Below are 17,700 nucleotides of genomic sequence, written 5' to 3'. Positions count from 1 at the left end.
ATTATTAGAAAAACTTTTTTAGTTCATTTAGTGTTTTACTACTAGTGTAAAAAACAAGCAATTTTGATGAGGAACGATTTTGGTGAGCAACGAGCTGCTGCTCAAAAATATAGTGTTATCATTAACTACATAAATTTTACATAAAATTAAGATTCAAAAGTAACACAACGAAGACTGCAAACATTTTTTCCATAATTCTTTGTTTTTCCGAAATGTTATTTCTTTTCGTTTTACTTTTAGTTCATTTCAGTTTCGCTTATAAATTCCACCCGACGGCTCAACATTTCATGCTGGCTTTACAATTTTAATAATGCCAGGATTATTCGTAAAATAGAATAAAAGTACCTAATGAGCGCAGTAACTTACTTGTTCTTTAAAAATGAACTTGAATACATCTTAGTGTATCTGATTGAAGAAGGGTGCAATTTTATAATCTGACTTAAAAAAATATCGGTACTGCCAAATAAGCCCATAATTGTTTGTTAAAGCAACCGAAAGATAAACTTGATAAAGGTGTAGCTCTCTGTTTCAAAAGGTTTGCGCGAAAAAAATTGAAGTGAAAATGGAAGTTTCTGTGTTCTAATTCTTTTAATTGCGTTCGATTTCCTTGAAGAAATTCATCTGAATTTGTTTATTCGAGGGGGGCGCTCCTTCGAAGATTTACGGCAACAATCCAACAATAAATAGATGAAATCAAAGCAAAAAATATTTAGAAAAGGTTACAAATAAATAATGTAATGCTGAATACCTTTGACAGCCATAATTTAGAGTAACGTTGAAGTCAACTTTCTTTTTATACAAAAGACAGTTAAATTACAGCGTTCTGGAAATGAATTATGTCTAATATTATAAGATTTAGGTGATATGAAATATGGTTATTTTTATTAGCTAAATTAAAACTTAGAGTTTGTATAGAATGGTTCGCTATATATGGTGCTTGTTCTATTTAAGAAAATCCTAATTAGTTTTCTTTATCAGACACTATAAAATGGACTCTTCTTCTTCTTCTTCTTCCTTGCGGTCATGTCCCACTCGATTTGGAGTCCGCATGTTTACATGGCGTCCTCCATTTTGCTCGATCTAGGGCATCCCCATGGGTGACTCCAGCAATTTTCATATCTTCAGTGAGCCTTTCCATCCATCCATAAAATGGACTCATCTTTACCTTTGTTTAATAATGCAAATTAAATGCTAAATTTAAAGCCAAATTTGGAGTTAACTATCAGCAACATTTAACGTTACTATTTTGTTTTCTGTGAAAACCTTAGACCTTATTTTTACAAACATGCCATGGCTTTTAAAGGTCTTCAAAATTACAACCTTTGTAACTCATAACGTTCTGTTAATGAGGTTGCCATGTTGATTTTTTTTTTTTTTTTCGATTTTTAAAAATTTTATTTTGCCGCCTAAGATATAGATTTTCCGAGAAAACTTTTTGAAAATGGAAAGAATTTCATCTATCTGCACAAATAGTGACTCTTCTGTCCCTAATTCAAAGCGCCAGAGGATGAGTTCAAGTTTCAATACGACATCATCAAGTGGTTTAGGTATAGAGAGAAGTGCAAAATATTGTGAGTATATTTAATTTTATTTTACTACAAGATTTCACTTTCGTTTTCTTAATGTTTGATATCAATTCTAGAAAACCTTTATAAAAATCCATGATTGTAATAATTTTATACATAGTATAATATTTTCTTGTATTCTTTCCAGCTTTAGATTTGGAGACACCACAAGTGACTTTGGATTTTGGTTTCAGAGAGAAGTCTGCTCCTGCCTTGAAATCTAGAGCTTCAGGAGTATGGTAATTCAAGGGTTTTTGTTTCTTGAATAGTGAGCTTTCTTATTTTTATTTTTTAATAAAGTTTAGTGAATATAATATTAAAATAATAGTGTGTGTAGTAATCAAAAAAAGTATTTTGTTAAAAGTTAGAACATTGCACTTGGATATGAACTTAGAGCTTGTTTTAAATTAAAGGAAGTTTCATCATTCACTTTATTCTCCCCAGAGATGTGTTTTGTGTACTTTTGTTGTTTAAAATTAACATAAGAAACTTTTTCTTGTTATAAATTAGAAAAAAAGTATTTAAAAAAAAAAAGGCAAAAATTTTATACAATGTTTTCACATAGCTTTAGTTTATCCATGAAAAAATAGGTTTTCTTTTTTTTTTCCTAAGTTTCCTATATAAGGATTAAATTTTTTTTTTTTAAAGTATAAACTGTAAACAGATAAATGTTTTTAGTGTTTCTTTAACCAACTAACAGCTTGCCCTTTATATAACTTTTTTTTAAGATTTATATGATTTTTTTTAAGATTTATATGATTTTTTTTAAGATTTATATGATTTTTTTTTAGATTTATATGATTTGAGATTTTGTGTGATTTTATGTAATTTTGTGATTGTGCTTTTTAAAATATAGGACTAGAAGATTCTATATTTTTTTTGATTTTATGGAAGATTCTTGTGCATCCATCCTACTTACCTGACATTGTGCCTTCTGGTTTTCATGCATTTTGCTCAGTTTCAAATGCTCTGCATGATGTTGCCTTTGAAAAAGAATTGCATAATTGGCTTGAAAAATTGTTTGGTTCAAACTGCTGCTTTTTACCACCTCAAAATGAGAAACTGATAGAATATTGGAAAGAAATTGTAAAAAATGAAGGGGAATATAATATTCATTAGCTGGACTAAATATATTTTGGTGCTAAACTAATAAAATGGCAATTTTTAGTTTTCTGAAACCTAATGTTTTGAAGCACAAGTTTACTGGACAATCTTATATATATATATATATATATATATATATATATATATATATATATATATATATATATATATATATATATATATATATATATATATATATATATATATATATATATATATATATATATATATATATATAGATTGTCCATTAATTTTTGCATGTCTACAGCATTACATAACTTTAATGAATTTATGGCCTATGTGAATTGGGGTAAGTTAACAACTGGTTCCATAATTCTTGTGCAGAGTTCTGAAATTTTTACTGGAAAACTCCAAAGTTAAATGTAGTGTGTCAATTTACCCCTGTAGCTAACTAGCCCTGGTCTCCTCTACTCTTCCTTCTTTTGCTTGAGATTTTTTTAACTTTGTATTTTTAGTGCTCCTTTATCAATAGCTCAACACACTCCTTTTCAAGAAAGCAGCTCTCATATGCCAAGCTCATGGTACACTCCAAAGACACCTGCTTCCAGAACACCATCAGGATTTAATGTTCAAACTAGCAATGTTGTTGGTAAAATTTGATATGCCATCATAAATTACATTTAAAAAATGCTTACCAATGTTATATTCTTTTTCTTGATTTTTTTCCATTTTTCTTCCATTTTTTTCCCAATGTTAATTTTTTTAGCCATTGTTGAAGGGCGTGGTATGGCAAAAGGTGAGATAGGAATGGCTTGTATTGATCTGAAAGGTGCAGAGCTAATTATCTCACAGGTAATTAAAGTTTTGATTTTGTTGACTGAGAAACAAAGAGTTGGATAATCAAATCATTTCTTTTTGTTTAATTGAGTTAAAGTTAAAACTATAAGTATATATATACTGTTCTAAAAGTTAACAACTAGTGAGGTCATTACTTTTTTTCAGTTTTCAGATGGTCCCACCTATGTAAAAATATTATGCAAATTGCAAATAATCCAACCAGTTGAGGTATTTTTTTATATTAACAAGTATATTTTATACAGCTTGATCTAAAGACAATTCAATATGAGCATAGAGATTAACTGTTAAAGTAGAGCTTAAATATTAGTATGAGAATTTAAAAAGTTTAGCACACAGTTAGAGAGATAAGTATGAGAGCAAAAGATTTTTACTGGGAAAAATAAACTTTGGTAAGTTACTTCAGAAAAAATAAGTTTTTGATGAAAATTTTTATGATTATTCTGAAAGCAAATTTAATGAGAATTTCAAAAAACAAACAAACAAACAAACAAAAAGTTACGATAATAAATTTTTTTTGTTTAGAACTTAATGAAACATTCAAATTTTTCAACAATAAATAAGCATCCAAACAAAGTTTTTTAAATCAAAAAATTTCTCTGAATAATTAATTTTTGTGACTTTTTAGTATCAAGTTGTGCCACCATTGGCTTTAATGACTTCTGCAAGTTGATTCAACTTACTTCTTTGTAAAATCTGGATCAATTTGAGTCCAAGCTTCTTAGAGCAATATTTTCAACTTTTTTTTTTTTGAGACATCATGTGCCAGCTTTTTAATCCAGAATAACACACAGGTGTTCAATTGGATTGAAATCTGGACTTTGAGCTGGCCATTCAAGTTACTGAATCTGCTTCTGGGTGAAAAATTCTTTTGCTTTCTTTGACATATGCTTGGGGTTTGTTGTATTGTTGGACTTAAAATGTTTTCCTATTTGCAATTTTTGAGTTAAGGCCAGAAGATTTTTATTGAGAATGTTGACATAAACCTTCTTAATTCCATTAATAAACCCCAGCTTTCATGTTCCCTTCTAAGTCATCAATCCCTACACCATTAGATTGTCACCAAATTTCATTTTTCCCTGAATGCAACTGAGTTTGAATGCATGCCTTCTTGCTCCTTATTTTTGAGCTCCATCGGGCTTCACAAGATTTAGTTTTGATGAAAGTCCACAAAACTTTTTTTCAGAATGATAACAGCATATTTACATATTTCTTAGCAAATGCTAGTCTTCACTCTTGATGGGTTTTTGAAAGGAATGGTTTCTTGCATGGAACTCTTGCTTGAAATCTACTTTCTTTCAATTGATTTAGAATAGTAAACAGGCTCACTTGAATTCCAAGTTCTTTATGAAGAAGCTTTGAGCCTTTTGGTGCTGATAAAAATCAGTTTTTCTTTTACCATTTTGACAATTTGTTGATGAATTCTGGGTGTCGTTTTGCATTTAACTCTTGAGTTTGGGTGATTTTTCTTATACCCAAACCATTTTTACTTTCTAATCAAGTTGCTGATTGTTCCTAATGCCATTCCAGTTGTTTCATGTATCAACCTGAATGTTTTATCTTGCTTGAACAAGTCAGTGATGAAAATGTGCTGAGCTTATGACCATTCCTTGGTTTTAACTCCCATTCTTGATGATATCAATTACAAATCAAATAGCTTTGAAAAATACCAGTAGATTAATAGTTACTCATTATTTGATAATAAAATACCTTAATTTGTTGCTTAAACTTTTTTTTTTTAATCTTTTTTTAATTAATACTCTGAAAACCTTGTATATGTTCAGATAACTATCTTTCTTCAAGAATTTAATACCTCTTAAGGAATCATCAAATTTGAGCAAAGAAAATTAACATATTTTTTTTTGTTATCTGTAATCTTGATTAAATTTGCTTTCAGAATAATTATAAAAGTTTTCATCAAAAATTTGTTGTTTTTTTTCTGAAATAACTTGCCAAAGTTTATTTATCACAATAAGGTTTTTTTTTATTCAAATACTTATCTCTCTAACTGTAAATAGAGGCATAAAAATTAGTCAACAAAGAAACAAATATTTTAACAATTTGCAGATTTTTTTTAGGATAGGAAAATAAATAGAATACATGGGTTAGTATCTCTTATTGTTGTATTTACTTTATCTGCTTTGTATATGGTGATATGTGAACTTTGTAATGTCTACGTAGTATCCAGATCAGTCAAATACTGAGGATTTCTATGAACATTTATGGTAAACACTTGAGATTAAAAAAATTTTTCTGGGATTCTGACCTTTTAATGTCTTAGTGAAAGTTTATTAAAGATAAACAATTATCAATTTATACAATTCCCTAAAAATGGTTAAATAACAAATATGTCATAAATTATTGGAATAAATGACAAATATGTCATATATTATTGGAATAAATGCAGAAAGATAACAATTGTTTCTTAAGTTAAAATAGATTAAAAATTTGCCATTCAACAATGAATCAACGTCTCTTATTCTTGGTGGTTTCTTCTATTAATTGAAAGTAACCATACATATTGTTATGAACTTGCTATGATTTTTTTTGTCAAAAAAAAAAAAAAGAAAGAAAGAAAAAAAAAATTTTTTTGTTTGTTTGATTGCTTCAAACTAAACTTATTTTGTTTATATATATTCATTAAAGTTTCCTTGGTGTTTTTTTTTAAAAAAGATTTTTTTAAAAAAAAATTTATCAAACAGAGTGTTAAATGTTTACCCATCCAAGGTTTGCATTTTGTCTTCACTAATTAAAATAGCCTGATTTTCAATAATATAATATTGCTTTACCTGAAGACTGTTTCTGTAAATGGAGTTTTCTTGCAATTAAATTCCTGTTTTATTATAAATTGCAAATAGAAGGTCAAAGGCCTTTAATTCTTCAAAGTTTAAATGTGTCCAAACAAACAAGATCTTTTAACATCCAATTGGAAATGTTTTGAAATTTCTTTAACTAGGATGTAAATTTGATGGAAGCTTATTTAGTAGATGACCTACCAGGTAAATCAAATATTCTGGATTTGTTTGAAAAAGATTACTTTTGTTAATCTTGACTTTTTGCTCTTTACAATACCACTTTTTGAAAGGCTGTAAGTAAAATATTTTATGGGTGCATGTAAAACATTTTTAGGGGGCTTGCAATACATTTTATGGGTGCGCATAAAACACTTTATGGGTGATCTTGCCTGTTTGTCTTTTTATTTTTTAACAGTTTTCAGATATAAAACTTTAACTTTATGTAGGTTGTTATGCCTAACACCTCTTATGAAAATGGTAAGATGACACAACTATTTCAAGTGATTAGTGAACAATTCCCATATGTTACTTTAACTACAGTGCAAAGAAAGTATTTCAATGAAAGCAAAGGTGAATTTTTATAATTTCTTATGTCTTTTATTTCAGGTTTTTCTTAAACACTTTTGTTGATAAAAAGTAAGTTTTTTTTTGTTAAAAAAAAAAGATAAAATCAGTCTAAATCCAAAATCTTGTTTGAAAAACACTATTTTACTTTAGCACCATTCCCTCCTCTCTTTTTTTGTTTTATTGCAAATTATGAAAATTTTTGTTTTTAAATTGTACAACAATCAGTTGTTTTTCTTGATGATAAATTTTACTTCCCTACTTTTACTTTTAAATTCGTTCCATCCCTGTATATGTCAATATCACAGTTTTAGTGTGAAGAAAGTGTGTATATATGTTGGTTTCAGTATTAGTTTCAGTCCATTAAGAAATTTAAACCAATTGAACACTGATCATAGAGGTTTTTCTTTGATTCTTATTCTATAATTTTTATTATTGCTTATGGGCAATTTCCGGGATTTTTTTTTTCATCAACAATTTAGGTCTCCAATACATAAGGCAGCTCTGTGTACCAGAATTCAATTCAGTGGAAATGGATGTTCAATCAAAGTATTTATTAATTTTTTCTATACATTTTGTTTTCAATGTTTATTTATCAGAATAAATGCATTTTGAATTGATTGTTTTAGATATTATTGCTTAGCAGCAGCAGCTGTAAGTTTAGTTTAGCTGTTATCTAGTGACTTTAATTAAATTACATAGGATTGTAGAAGTGTAGAATTGTTGCTATGTTGTAGTTCTTTAAGTGCCAAATTACTGTACCTGATTGATGTATTATTACCATTATCAAGGGTATCAAAAAAGTCCTTTAGGGACACCTTTTTGCTTTAGGCGCTCTTAAAGTATGTTGAGTTTATCCAGAATGTTGTTTTTGCACCTTCTTCATTGAAAATCAGCTACAAAGGAGGGGAAAAAACAGCATTAATTGGTAAAGTTCTTTTTTATGTATTCAGAAGTTACAGTAAAGTTTTTAAAATAAAAATTGGAAGGACATTTATTTCCTTAATCACTTGCATTCTTATGTTTACATGGATATTAACTGATTTTCAGTTATTTTAACAAGATAATTTGTCAAATTAACTGACTTTCAGTTATTTTAACAAGATAGTTTGTGAAATTCTATTGAAAAGTTTTAAAAACTAGACATGACAGCTGCACGCCATCTAGAACTACTTCAAAATTTGAGAAATCCCAAAAGTAAACAATCATTGTATGGAGTACTGAATTATACAAAGACAGCTGGTGGAGGTCAGCTTCTTAGATACATTTAGTCAGTAGTTATTTAAATTTTTTTATGAAGTATAAATTAAAGAAAATATAGGGTATATTGTTTACTTATAAGGGTATATTGTTTACTTATTTGATGAGAATTCTGCTTTTACTTTTATAACCAATCTATAAAATAGTTTTATAAATAATAATAAATTAAACAAACCTGTAGTATATTATAAGAGATTTGTTGATTTTTATATTAAAATTTGCCTCTTTTTTCTGATTATTGCCTTTTAAATTAAATTTAGTATTTAGTAAAAATGTTAAAAGATTTTGCAAATCATTTGCAGAAAAGTGTTTATGATGTATTAAGATTAGCCTAATTCAAAACTTTACTGCTATACTGCTATACTTCTATATACAGCTATAAAGTGGCTAATACAGTGAATTGTAAGTCTTTTAAATATAAAATTGGACAGAAATATAAATATATTTTAGCTCGTTTGTTGAGGTCCAACATATTGCAACCTCCTTGTGGTAAGTGGTTAAATTGAAAATTTTTTTTTATATTGAAGTATCCATTGGAATGATACAATTATGTATAGAATGTGATCTATACAGTATATAATTGTTTATTTTTAACAGTATAGTATTATTTATCAGACACTAATAATTAATTTTGTTAGTTCATGAGTAGTATTCTCATAAAGCTTATGCCAAATAATGATTTTAAATTAATACTATAAATTGATCTACTCTTGTTTTGCAAATTTGTTTAAGTGTTTTCTTTACCTTTATATAGATCTTCAAACCATTCTTACAAGATTTGATTGTATTGAAGAGTTAGTAGAAAAAGAAGAACTTTTTCTTAACTTACAGGCTAGTAAGTCTTTAAAAGTTAATAGGATTATTTAAAATATGCATTTCTTTTTTTCTTTTTTCTTTTTTTTGGTAGAACCTTTTAGTTAATCTAAGTGTTTTTATTAGTACTTGGCAGATTTCTCGATGTTGATCACTTGATATCATCTTGTGTGCAAATTCCAAAGAAAGAAGGTATCAAGGTGTTTGAAAGAAAAATAGGAGAAATAATTTTTTTGAAACACACTATTGAGCTTGTTCAAACACTACAAAATGCATTGGCTGATGGTGAAAACAATTTGTTTAAAGCGTACTACCAAGTAGGGAGAACTTAATTTTTGATTTTTCAATTTGAAAATTTTTTTGTTTGGTGATCAAATTTAAAGTTAACTTTGTTTGTTTTGAAGAGTTGTTCTCTTTTTAGTCATTAGAAGATTCTCGTTTTGCAAAACTTTTGGAGCAAATACAAACTGTCATCCATGATGAAAGTCGGTATCAAAAAGGTGCTCTTAACATGAGGACACAAAAGTTATTTGCAGTTAAGGTAAATAAAGTTTATGTTGTGTGGAAAGTCTTGGATTCTATTTCATATATACAGTATGCTATAAATTTATTGTAAATATTTTAGATACAATACTATAGATACAATATTATGTATATTTATGTATAAAAATTAAAGTTTGCAAAAGTCAATGCGTATTACAAATTAATTAATATTATCTTTTTCAGCCAAATGTCAATGGTAAGTTAATTGGCATTGTTTATTTATTTTCAAGACAGAATTTCTCAAGCTATTCATCAATTCTACTCATTGCAATTTTTTAAGTTTTGTATAATCTTATGATTTTTTTTTGGTGTCATTTATGGTAGTTATGTGTTATACTCAATATGTTTATATAAATGTATTAAGAATAAACTGATTTTATTTGCATAAATTACATAAATTTCTTTTTCATAGGGTTATTGGATGTTGCACGTCGCACTCACTGTGAAGTAGTTGATGACATAACAGGTGGACTATTTGCATAAAGATCTACTCTTGCATTCTCAATCCTTAAAACATAAAAAAGTTATTTTTTATCATGTTCTTTAATATTAGAATGATGGAAATCAAAATATGTGTTATTAGTGAACTTTTGGTTGCTTTTTCTTTTTATTACACCAAGAACTAGTTGTTGTATATTTAACTGTTAAAGATTTGAATATTAAGGTTTCATCTAGGGAAAATAAACCAATTTTGAAAAAGAGAAAGAAAAAAAACATTTCTAAATTAATTATTCCTATTCGTAGACTTAAATACTAAATTTTACTTGTTCTTGTAATGAATTCATGTATTTATTGTTGGCCAATGTCTACAATAACATAGCTTTAATTATAAATAACAATATGGTTTGGTGTAAAAAATTCTACTACAATTTTATTAAACCTTGTGAAATAAAAGTAGTAGAAATCTAATATTTAGAAATGATTCGCCAAGAAGCAGCATCAACAGGTCTTATGTTAACTCCAAATTATAGCAACACCAGAGGTTTCCACATAACTCTTAACACCAATGGCAATAACAACTTAGTTGATGCCCTTCCTTCGCACTTAATAAAAGTTGTTCGAACTAAATCTGTAATAACCTGTACTACTGAAGATTTGGTAATTACATTCCTTTGTGTTCTTTTTTTTTCTTTTTTTTTTTATGAATGGTTTTGTATAGGTTTTTTTAGTCTGAGATTATCAGCATAAAATTCCAGGTTAACTTGGAAGGTGATATTTTAAAACAATTTTCAATAAAAATTTTATTTAGTTTATTCTGTTTTTTTTTTCCCCTTTTTTTTCTTATAAAACTGAAAAAAGATCAAATTGAACAGTAAGTTTGTATTTTTATCTTTTTATCTGCAACATGTTTTATTCTTAAAAATCTCTAGTATATTTTGCCTATATACTATTTTTTTATCTTTTTTTTTTGTTTCAGCAAGATTGGAAGAGTCATTGGAAGAAATATACTTTCTATCAAACATGTATATAACATATGCCTATAATGTTAAATAATCTTTTTTTAAGAAACTTAATATTAAGTTACAATTTACATTAAATTACCTGATAATACTTTGTCCAGTAATTTATGTACTGATAGGGAATGTATCCTTGTGTATTTATAATGTTATTAAACAAATTTTGTTCCTGTGAGTGTATTTATACTATTAGGGTGGTTGGAGAGTTGATGAAAAATATTCGAGATCAAATTGGTTGCTTGTATAAATTAGCTGAATGCATCTCCACATTAGATATGCTTGTTTCTCTTGCTCATGCATGCACTCTTTCTAACTACAGTAAGAAATACTTTGTTTTAATTCAAACAATTCTTAAACAGTTCAATACAGTGGTTGATTTTTCTAACTAGTTTATATGTAATTCAAAATACATGCATTTTTAAACTGCTACATAAAATTTACAGAGAGTATTTTCTTTTTCTTAAATTTTCAAATATTTTTAGTACGTCCAGAATTTACAGATACTCTTGCACTAAAGCAATCACGCCATCCAGTTCTTGATCGTATGTCATCTGTTCCCATTATTCCGAATGATGTGGTAACATTTATTTTTATCTTTTTAAAGTTCTATAGTTCAATTTTGGAATCAAATAACAATAGTTCCTCATTGTAGTATGCATCAGATGTTTCAAATTTTGTGATAATCACTGGACCTAATATGGTATGAATTTTGTTTAGCATATTTACGTTTAAAAAAAATGATAAAAAAACATCTTAAAACTATTACATTATATAATATTGTTGTATAATACAAATATTGACAAAAGTTTCTGTAAATTGATTGTAGAGTGGTAAATCCACATATTTACGTCAAATAGCTTTACTGCAAATTATGGCTCAATGTGGCTCTTTTGTTCCTGCTGAGTATGCATCTTTTCGGTTAGCAAATCAGATATTTGTGCGGATTGGAAGTGATGATGACATTGAGACAAATTGTTCTACTTTTAAATTAGAGGTGAGGTAATTTTTTCACTTATTACTCTAAAAGTAAATCAAAAATAGTAAAAACTCAAAAAATAAATCAAATAATTATAGTGCAAAACTAAAATAAAATAGATTTTAGTTTACCTTTTCTATAAAAGCTTAAAACTCTGCTGACTTCAAATCCTTCAAATGAAAATCAGTGATTACATCTAAAATGTAATCACTGATTCTTTGATTCTAATTATCAAATTTTTAAGGTAACTTAATATGACTTTTCTTTTTTCACAATTCAATTTTTATAACAAGTTAACATTAAATTTTTTAATACACAGTTAACTGTTGATATCTCAAACTCTCAGGGGATCAGGAAACTTTTTTTTTCATTCTTGTATTTCATTCCTGTGTGTTGGGCTATTTAGTGAAGCATTTTGCAGCGTTTCAAAAACATCTTTTAATAGAATATCAAATGAATGTGGTGGGGCTTTAATGTCTATACCTTTGTTAACATTATTCTCTACACTTTATCATCATCATTTTCAAAACTAGGGTCTAAAATTTAAGCAACAATTTCAGCATCAGTAGCTGATTAACAGATGGTTTCTACATCACAATCCAATGAAAACCAATGAAAGATCATACTAAAAGCACTTCTTGGATGGCACTAGGATCTAATTCTCGCAAATGGTCAAGCTCTGTTGTCAAAGATTTGAATGGGTTGTCATCATCTGCTTCTAACATCTGCTGGTTTAATTGGCTGGTACCAGATTTTTTAAAACAATTAACAACAGTCTCAAAATTAACAAAAATTAAAAATAACAAAAATCAAAATAAAAAAAATCAAAATAACAAAATTTTTTTAGGGAGGAGTTTGTTTTTGTTGACAGTCTTGAAACACAGACATACATGGGCTAAAGGACATGGAGTAAGGGATGTATGAGTAAGTATGGATGAAATATCAAGTTGATAGTGCGTAGCCCTTTAATGTGTTGATGAACAGGACAGTTATCCACCAGGAGCACTACTTTCCTGCCCAGTGTATGAATAGAAGAGTCAAGCTTCTTTATTCATTCTGTAAAAAAAGTCTCTAGTCATCAAATTTTTTAGCTGATACTGATATGTGCAAGGGATTAGTTTGATATGCTAAAAGCATTGTGGGGTTTTAGATTGGCTGATAACAAACATTATTTTTTTCTCTATTACCATGCCTGTTAGTCAAGTTGATTATTTTTCCCCCAGGACATTTCTCTTGTGATAGATGGTACTGGTAAAACAGCCCCAACTAATCACCATGAGTTTAGGCTGTCTTACCAGTGCTATTTAATTACATTCTAAATACATTCTAAAAACTCATCTATCACAAGAGAAATGTTCTAAGGGGAAAAATAGTGCTGGTGCATGTGTATCTGTTTAAATTTAAATCTAAATCTAATAAGGTTTGAAAAAGTAAAGCTTACTTAAGTTTAATGCCTTTTTATTCAGTATGATGTTATTGATGCCATTTTTTCCATTGAGGTCAATAATTTGTCTTTTTTCTTAACCCAGGTTGATATTGTGTTTTTTGGGACACCATACTTTTGGGCAACCTCTTTGTTAGACATCCCTTTCATCCCTTTCTTCAGGTCTTTTAATGCCTATCATTTTTGTATTATAGATTTGTTTGTAAGTCTTCATTTAACAATCAGTATGTTTTTGCATTTGATAGAAACAATCAATTAATCTTTTAAAAGAATACCTTTTGAAAATTTGAATTAAAAAAAAGATTGTTATCAAAATGTTCAAAAATGTAAAAAATCTTGTCCAGAACCTCTAGAAGTTCGTGGATAAGTTCAAGATATGAAAAGGATTTTGGCCTGAAAGAAATGCTCAAGGGAACAGGAAAAAAGTTTGAGACATCCACTATTCAAGAGATCAATATTCAACTGTATAACCTAAGAGCAATTTCTGATCATTTAAATCCTATCTGCACATCTCTTATTCCAAGTTGATTAAACTAGATTTCTCTTACGTTTTAGATGAAAGAAATGAACTATATTTTGCAAGTAAGAATTTTTCTATATTTACTTTTCTTATAGCATTTAAATATATAAATAAAATAATTGATTGGTGAGAATCTTCTTTTGATTTTCAAAATGTAAATTTAGCTGAAATGCCTCAAATAAAGCTGAATCTTCAATGTTAACCTCTTTGAAGATAAAAGATTGCGGTAACTAATGTGGTAACTGACAAATGAAAAATTATTTAAAATCTTCAAATAAAGTTATGAATTTCTAAAATATACATGCAGCTATGCATAAAAGTTTAGTCAACGTGTTTACTTCAATCAATCTTTTCTGCTTTGTTTTTTTTTTAATTAAAAAAATTTGGAAAATTAATTTAAATTTTTTTTTTATTTTTGAATGAATCAATTAGCATTAATGAATCAATTATAATTAATGTTAATAAGAAAAAATATTTAAAGAAAAAAAAAAAAAAAAAAGTAAATATATTAAAAAATGAGTTGCATAAAAGTGTAATTGAACTAAGGTTTAGAACAGAAAAACTGGAAAAAGTACAAATTTAATATATAAAGTATCATCCTTTTTTCTAACAAGCATAAGGAGAACTTGTCTCTGGATTGATTCAGCTAAATTTCATACACATCTTTTGTGGTACCTTTAGCCATTTCTCATTCAAAGGTTGCTTCAAATGCTCAGATGATTGATATTGATGGTTTACAAATTGAGGAATGATCTATTCTTCTTTTGTGGTTTATGACCTGAAAATTTGACTCAAATCACGTTTGTCCTATCTTCTACTGTCCAATTCAAACGTTATTTGCGCCATTTTCATCTCCTGTGTCAATCCATGACTGACAGGACAGGCTTTTTTTATTGAAATGTAAGACTTGATATCTTGCTAATATTCTTCTAATGAGTTCTCTGCTTACATATTTATAATGAAAAGATTTGAATATTTTAGCTAGTTTTTTGTTGCTGAGTGATCTCTCTCCTGGTTCTGAGTATGCTACTTCTGTTATGGTCACTAAGTTTGGATGGTCTTCTAGAACAAGGCATTTCAACAACCTCACCTGTCAGCTTCCAGGTTTTCACTATTTTTCACACACAAAACTCAGAAACTTTCAATGTTGCTATAAATATTTGATTTGACCAGTCCAATAATTTGCCATTTGATGCTCTCTGACATTGCTTTTTTACCCATTTGCACACAAGTTTGAAATATTGCAAACTTTGTGCAAATGAAATTTGAAATATTTCGAGTTAAGATATGAAGTTATCTAGTGATTAAAATATTGTTTTTTAATTTTAAAATTATTATTTTAGTTAAGCATCACAAATGTTTAGTAATTTTCTCAGTTAAAGCAAAAATAAGTAAAATAATTAGTTATCAAGTGTCAAAAATGTATAATTAATAAACTCGAATAAACTTTTATGTCATCAGTAAAATAGATCGTCTAATTGTGGTATTTTATCGATACAAATGTAAATAGAAAATAATAAAAAAATAAACTTTAAATTCATTTTTTTGTAAATTTTAGTATGAAAAAAACCAAAATTTTGTTATGAAAAGCTTCACAATAATTAAACTTTAGTGCATAGCTGTATATTTAGATTTTTTGTGTTAGTTGAACTGTAGGTAAGGTTTTTGTGCCATTTGAACTGTGGGTAAAGTTTTTGTGCCAGTTGAACTGTGGGTAAAGTTTTTGTGCCAGTTAAACTGTAGGTAAAGTTTCAAAGTGGCACACAAAGTTTTGCATGTTTTTTTTGTTTTTTTTTTCTCTACTCGTGTAAAAACCTGTCAAGGTCTGTTTGTAAAGAAAACTGTTTTACCATTCAATATGAATGACTATTTTTTTAGCTATTTAGTTTTTGTTAATTAGTGGTTTGTTAAAAAGTGCTATGTTTACTATTTACAATGTGTAAATTAAAAGAGCTTGAGTATGCAGGTTTTATTAAGAGTCAATTCTTATGGCTATCATCAAGAGACATCTTATTCAACTATGTTTTAAAAGCTATCATATCAACTAGCATTTTTTAAGGTTGCTAGTATAAAGTTGCTACTTTATTATTGGTGATTTTTTTACTGGACAAAATGGATATAATTTGTTTCCACCAAATTTTTTTTATATTTAAGTCCAGAATTAAGGTAGAAGTTTCTTTATCTCTAGAATGTAAGCGACAATTCTTTGCTTATTGTTGATGAACTTGGAAGAGGTAGATTTATTTATTTTTCTTTGTTTAATTATTGATGATTTTTTGGAAGGTGGAATACAATTGAAATCTATAATTGCATGATACCAAATGGAAAATAAGATAAACTTTAGAATCTTTTTAAAATCATTACTTTTTAATTATACAAAGATTGCAGTATACAGCTCTTTAATTTAAACATTTTTGTTGGTTGTTTTAGGCACCAGTGTTGAGGAAGGTGTTGGCATTACTTTTAGTATATGTGAATATTTGCTATCTAAAAAGGTATAAATTTTCTCACTCCCTTAACACTTTCCTCTTAAATATTTGCATCATATTTAACTTTGTTAAAATTTAACTAATTTCAGTATTTCTTCGAAAAGCTGTATTGAATACTTCATAGTTTATATATTTTTTGTTTGTTTTGTTTTTTTAATACAAATTTTTGTTATATACTCTAGCTGTTTCTTGTAACCATTAAAACCTTTCTATCATTATATAATAATATGTAATAAATATATAATAATAAATAATAAATTATATAGCAATAAATAGTAAATCTAATAAATACTTTACACAAATTCATCTCTTGCTCTGCAATTGGAAGTGTTTTGAGTAATTAATTTTAGATTTATTTTTACAAAAAATACTGCTTTTAGGCGTTTACGTACTTTGCAACTCATTTCCAAGCTCTCTGTGATTTGGAAAACCTCTATCCCAATGTAGAAAAGTAAGCTTATATCAGCTTAAAAACAAACATGATTGCTGTAACTTAAAATTCAACACCATTTTTTGGCATATTTACATCCTGTTGCTGTTATTTATTATATTATTTATTATATTTTTACCGAAATTTTTTTTTATTTTAACTTAATCCTTTTAGTTACCATTTCGAGGTGCAGGTAAATACATGAAATATTTTTAACTTTTTAATTTTTATAGCTCTTTTTAAACATTTTTTATGTAAATTGAGTTTCATTCTTGTAATAATAGAAAGTTCGTAAAAAGTGTTTAATGAAAAAAAAAAGTTAATGTTCTTCTGCTTAGCAAGCGTTTGATCAAAATCGCGACGCTGAAAACATGCAGTTTACACATGTTTTGGTGAAGGGAAGAACGACTGAAGAAAATTACGGTGATGCTCAAACCTAATGTTCATTTAAGTTTAAGAAACACCTTATGAAAAGGGAAACAAAAAATCTGTTTTTACTCATTTCAGGGCTGCAATTAGCGGAGATGTCCACTTTACCAGTGGAATTAGTTAAAAAAGCTAAAGAAATAGCAATCCAACTCAATCAAAAGAGAAAAGTGTGTTATAATTTGAAATTTTTTTTTACTTAAATTATTTTAAAAAAAAAAAATTTAAGTTGAACCAGCTACCTTTAAGATGGATTAACATATTTAGGAAAATCAGATCTCTTCAGAGTCGTCAAAGCGTGAGAAAGCGGTTTTTCGTTTAGTTACTCGGCTTTTGCAAGCAGCAAAGAATTCTCGTTTAGACGAAGAAACACTTCGTTTATACCTAGCGGGATTGAAGAGGCAGTATATCGCAGATATTTACGAACAATAGTAATCTTGCTCTTGTTAAACTTGTGTCAAAGTTAAAATGATTGTTCTTTAAAGTGTCGTTCTTACA

General features: G+C 27.7%; 1 protein-coding gene across 4 annotated transcripts; it reads left to right on the top strand.

Annotated features, from left to right (window-relative positions):
- The first annotated feature begins 650 nt into the window (after positions 1–650).
- LOC145181700 (mutS protein homolog 4-like) lies at positions 651–17,686 on the top strand. Of its 4 annotated transcripts, XM_090100311.1 has the most exons (30): positions 1,358–1,571; positions 1,714–1,804; positions 3,146–3,279; positions 3,397–3,482; positions 3,633–3,695; positions 6,727–6,850; positions 7,327–7,393; positions 7,474–7,498; positions 7,676–7,772; positions 7,988–8,092; positions 8,555–8,593; positions 8,859–8,939; positions 9,044–9,234; positions 9,339–9,458; positions 9,644–9,656; positions 9,873–9,926; positions 10,377–10,574; positions 10,878–10,923; positions 11,111–11,235; positions 11,400–11,494; positions 11,570–11,617; positions 11,744–11,911; positions 13,893–13,919; positions 16,046–16,091; positions 16,288–16,352; positions 16,727–16,797; positions 16,951–16,969; positions 17,115–17,199; positions 17,284–17,372; positions 17,470–17,686. In XM_090100311.1, exons 1-30 carry the CDS (start codon positions 1,442–1,444, stop codon positions 17,632–17,634), a joined length of 2,667 nt encoding a protein of 888 aa, XP_089956437.1. In that variant the 5' UTR covers positions 1,358–1,441; the 3' UTR covers positions 17,635–17,686. The 4 variants fall into 4 exon arrangements, 1 of the variants encoding a protein (XP_089956437.1); XR_016456361.1 differs by lacking the exons at positions 9,644–9,656; positions 16,951–16,969 and adding an exon at positions 651–718 and having other exon boundaries at positions 1,412–1,571; positions 9,339–9,476; positions 17,096–17,199; XR_016456362.1 differs by lacking the exons at positions 9,644–9,656; positions 16,951–16,969 and having other exon boundaries at positions 1,234–1,571; positions 17,096–17,199.
- Positions 17,687–17,700: the final 14 nt, after the last annotated feature.

This window comes from Hydra viridissima, unplaced genomic scaffold (genome assembly GCF_058129835.1).
Source record: "Hydra viridissima isolate aposymbiotic clone 2 unplaced genomic scaffold, HvirCarnegie_v1 scaffold_10, whole genome shotgun sequence".
Taxonomy (NCBI): Eukaryota; Metazoa; Cnidaria; class Hydrozoa; order Anthoathecata; family Hydridae; genus Hydra; species Hydra viridissima.
This window is presented reverse-complemented; position numbering and strand designations above follow the sequence as displayed.

What these genes read in the sequence shown, in the direction of transcription:
- LOC145181700 (XM_090100311.1), top strand. Translation starts at nt 1,442, where the DNA reads ATGGAAAGAATTTCATCTATCTGCACAAATAGTGACTCTTCTGTCCCT. An exon ending in TAATCACTGGACCTAATATG is followed by an intron (nt 11,618 to 11,743) that starts GTATGAATTTTG and finishes AATTGATTGTAG; the next exon opens with AGTGGTAAATCCACATATTT. An exon ending in AACTCAATCAAAAGAGAAAA is followed by an intron (nt 17,373 to 17,469) that starts GTGTGTTATAAT and finishes TAACATATTTAG; the next exon opens with GAAAATCAGATCTCTTCAGA.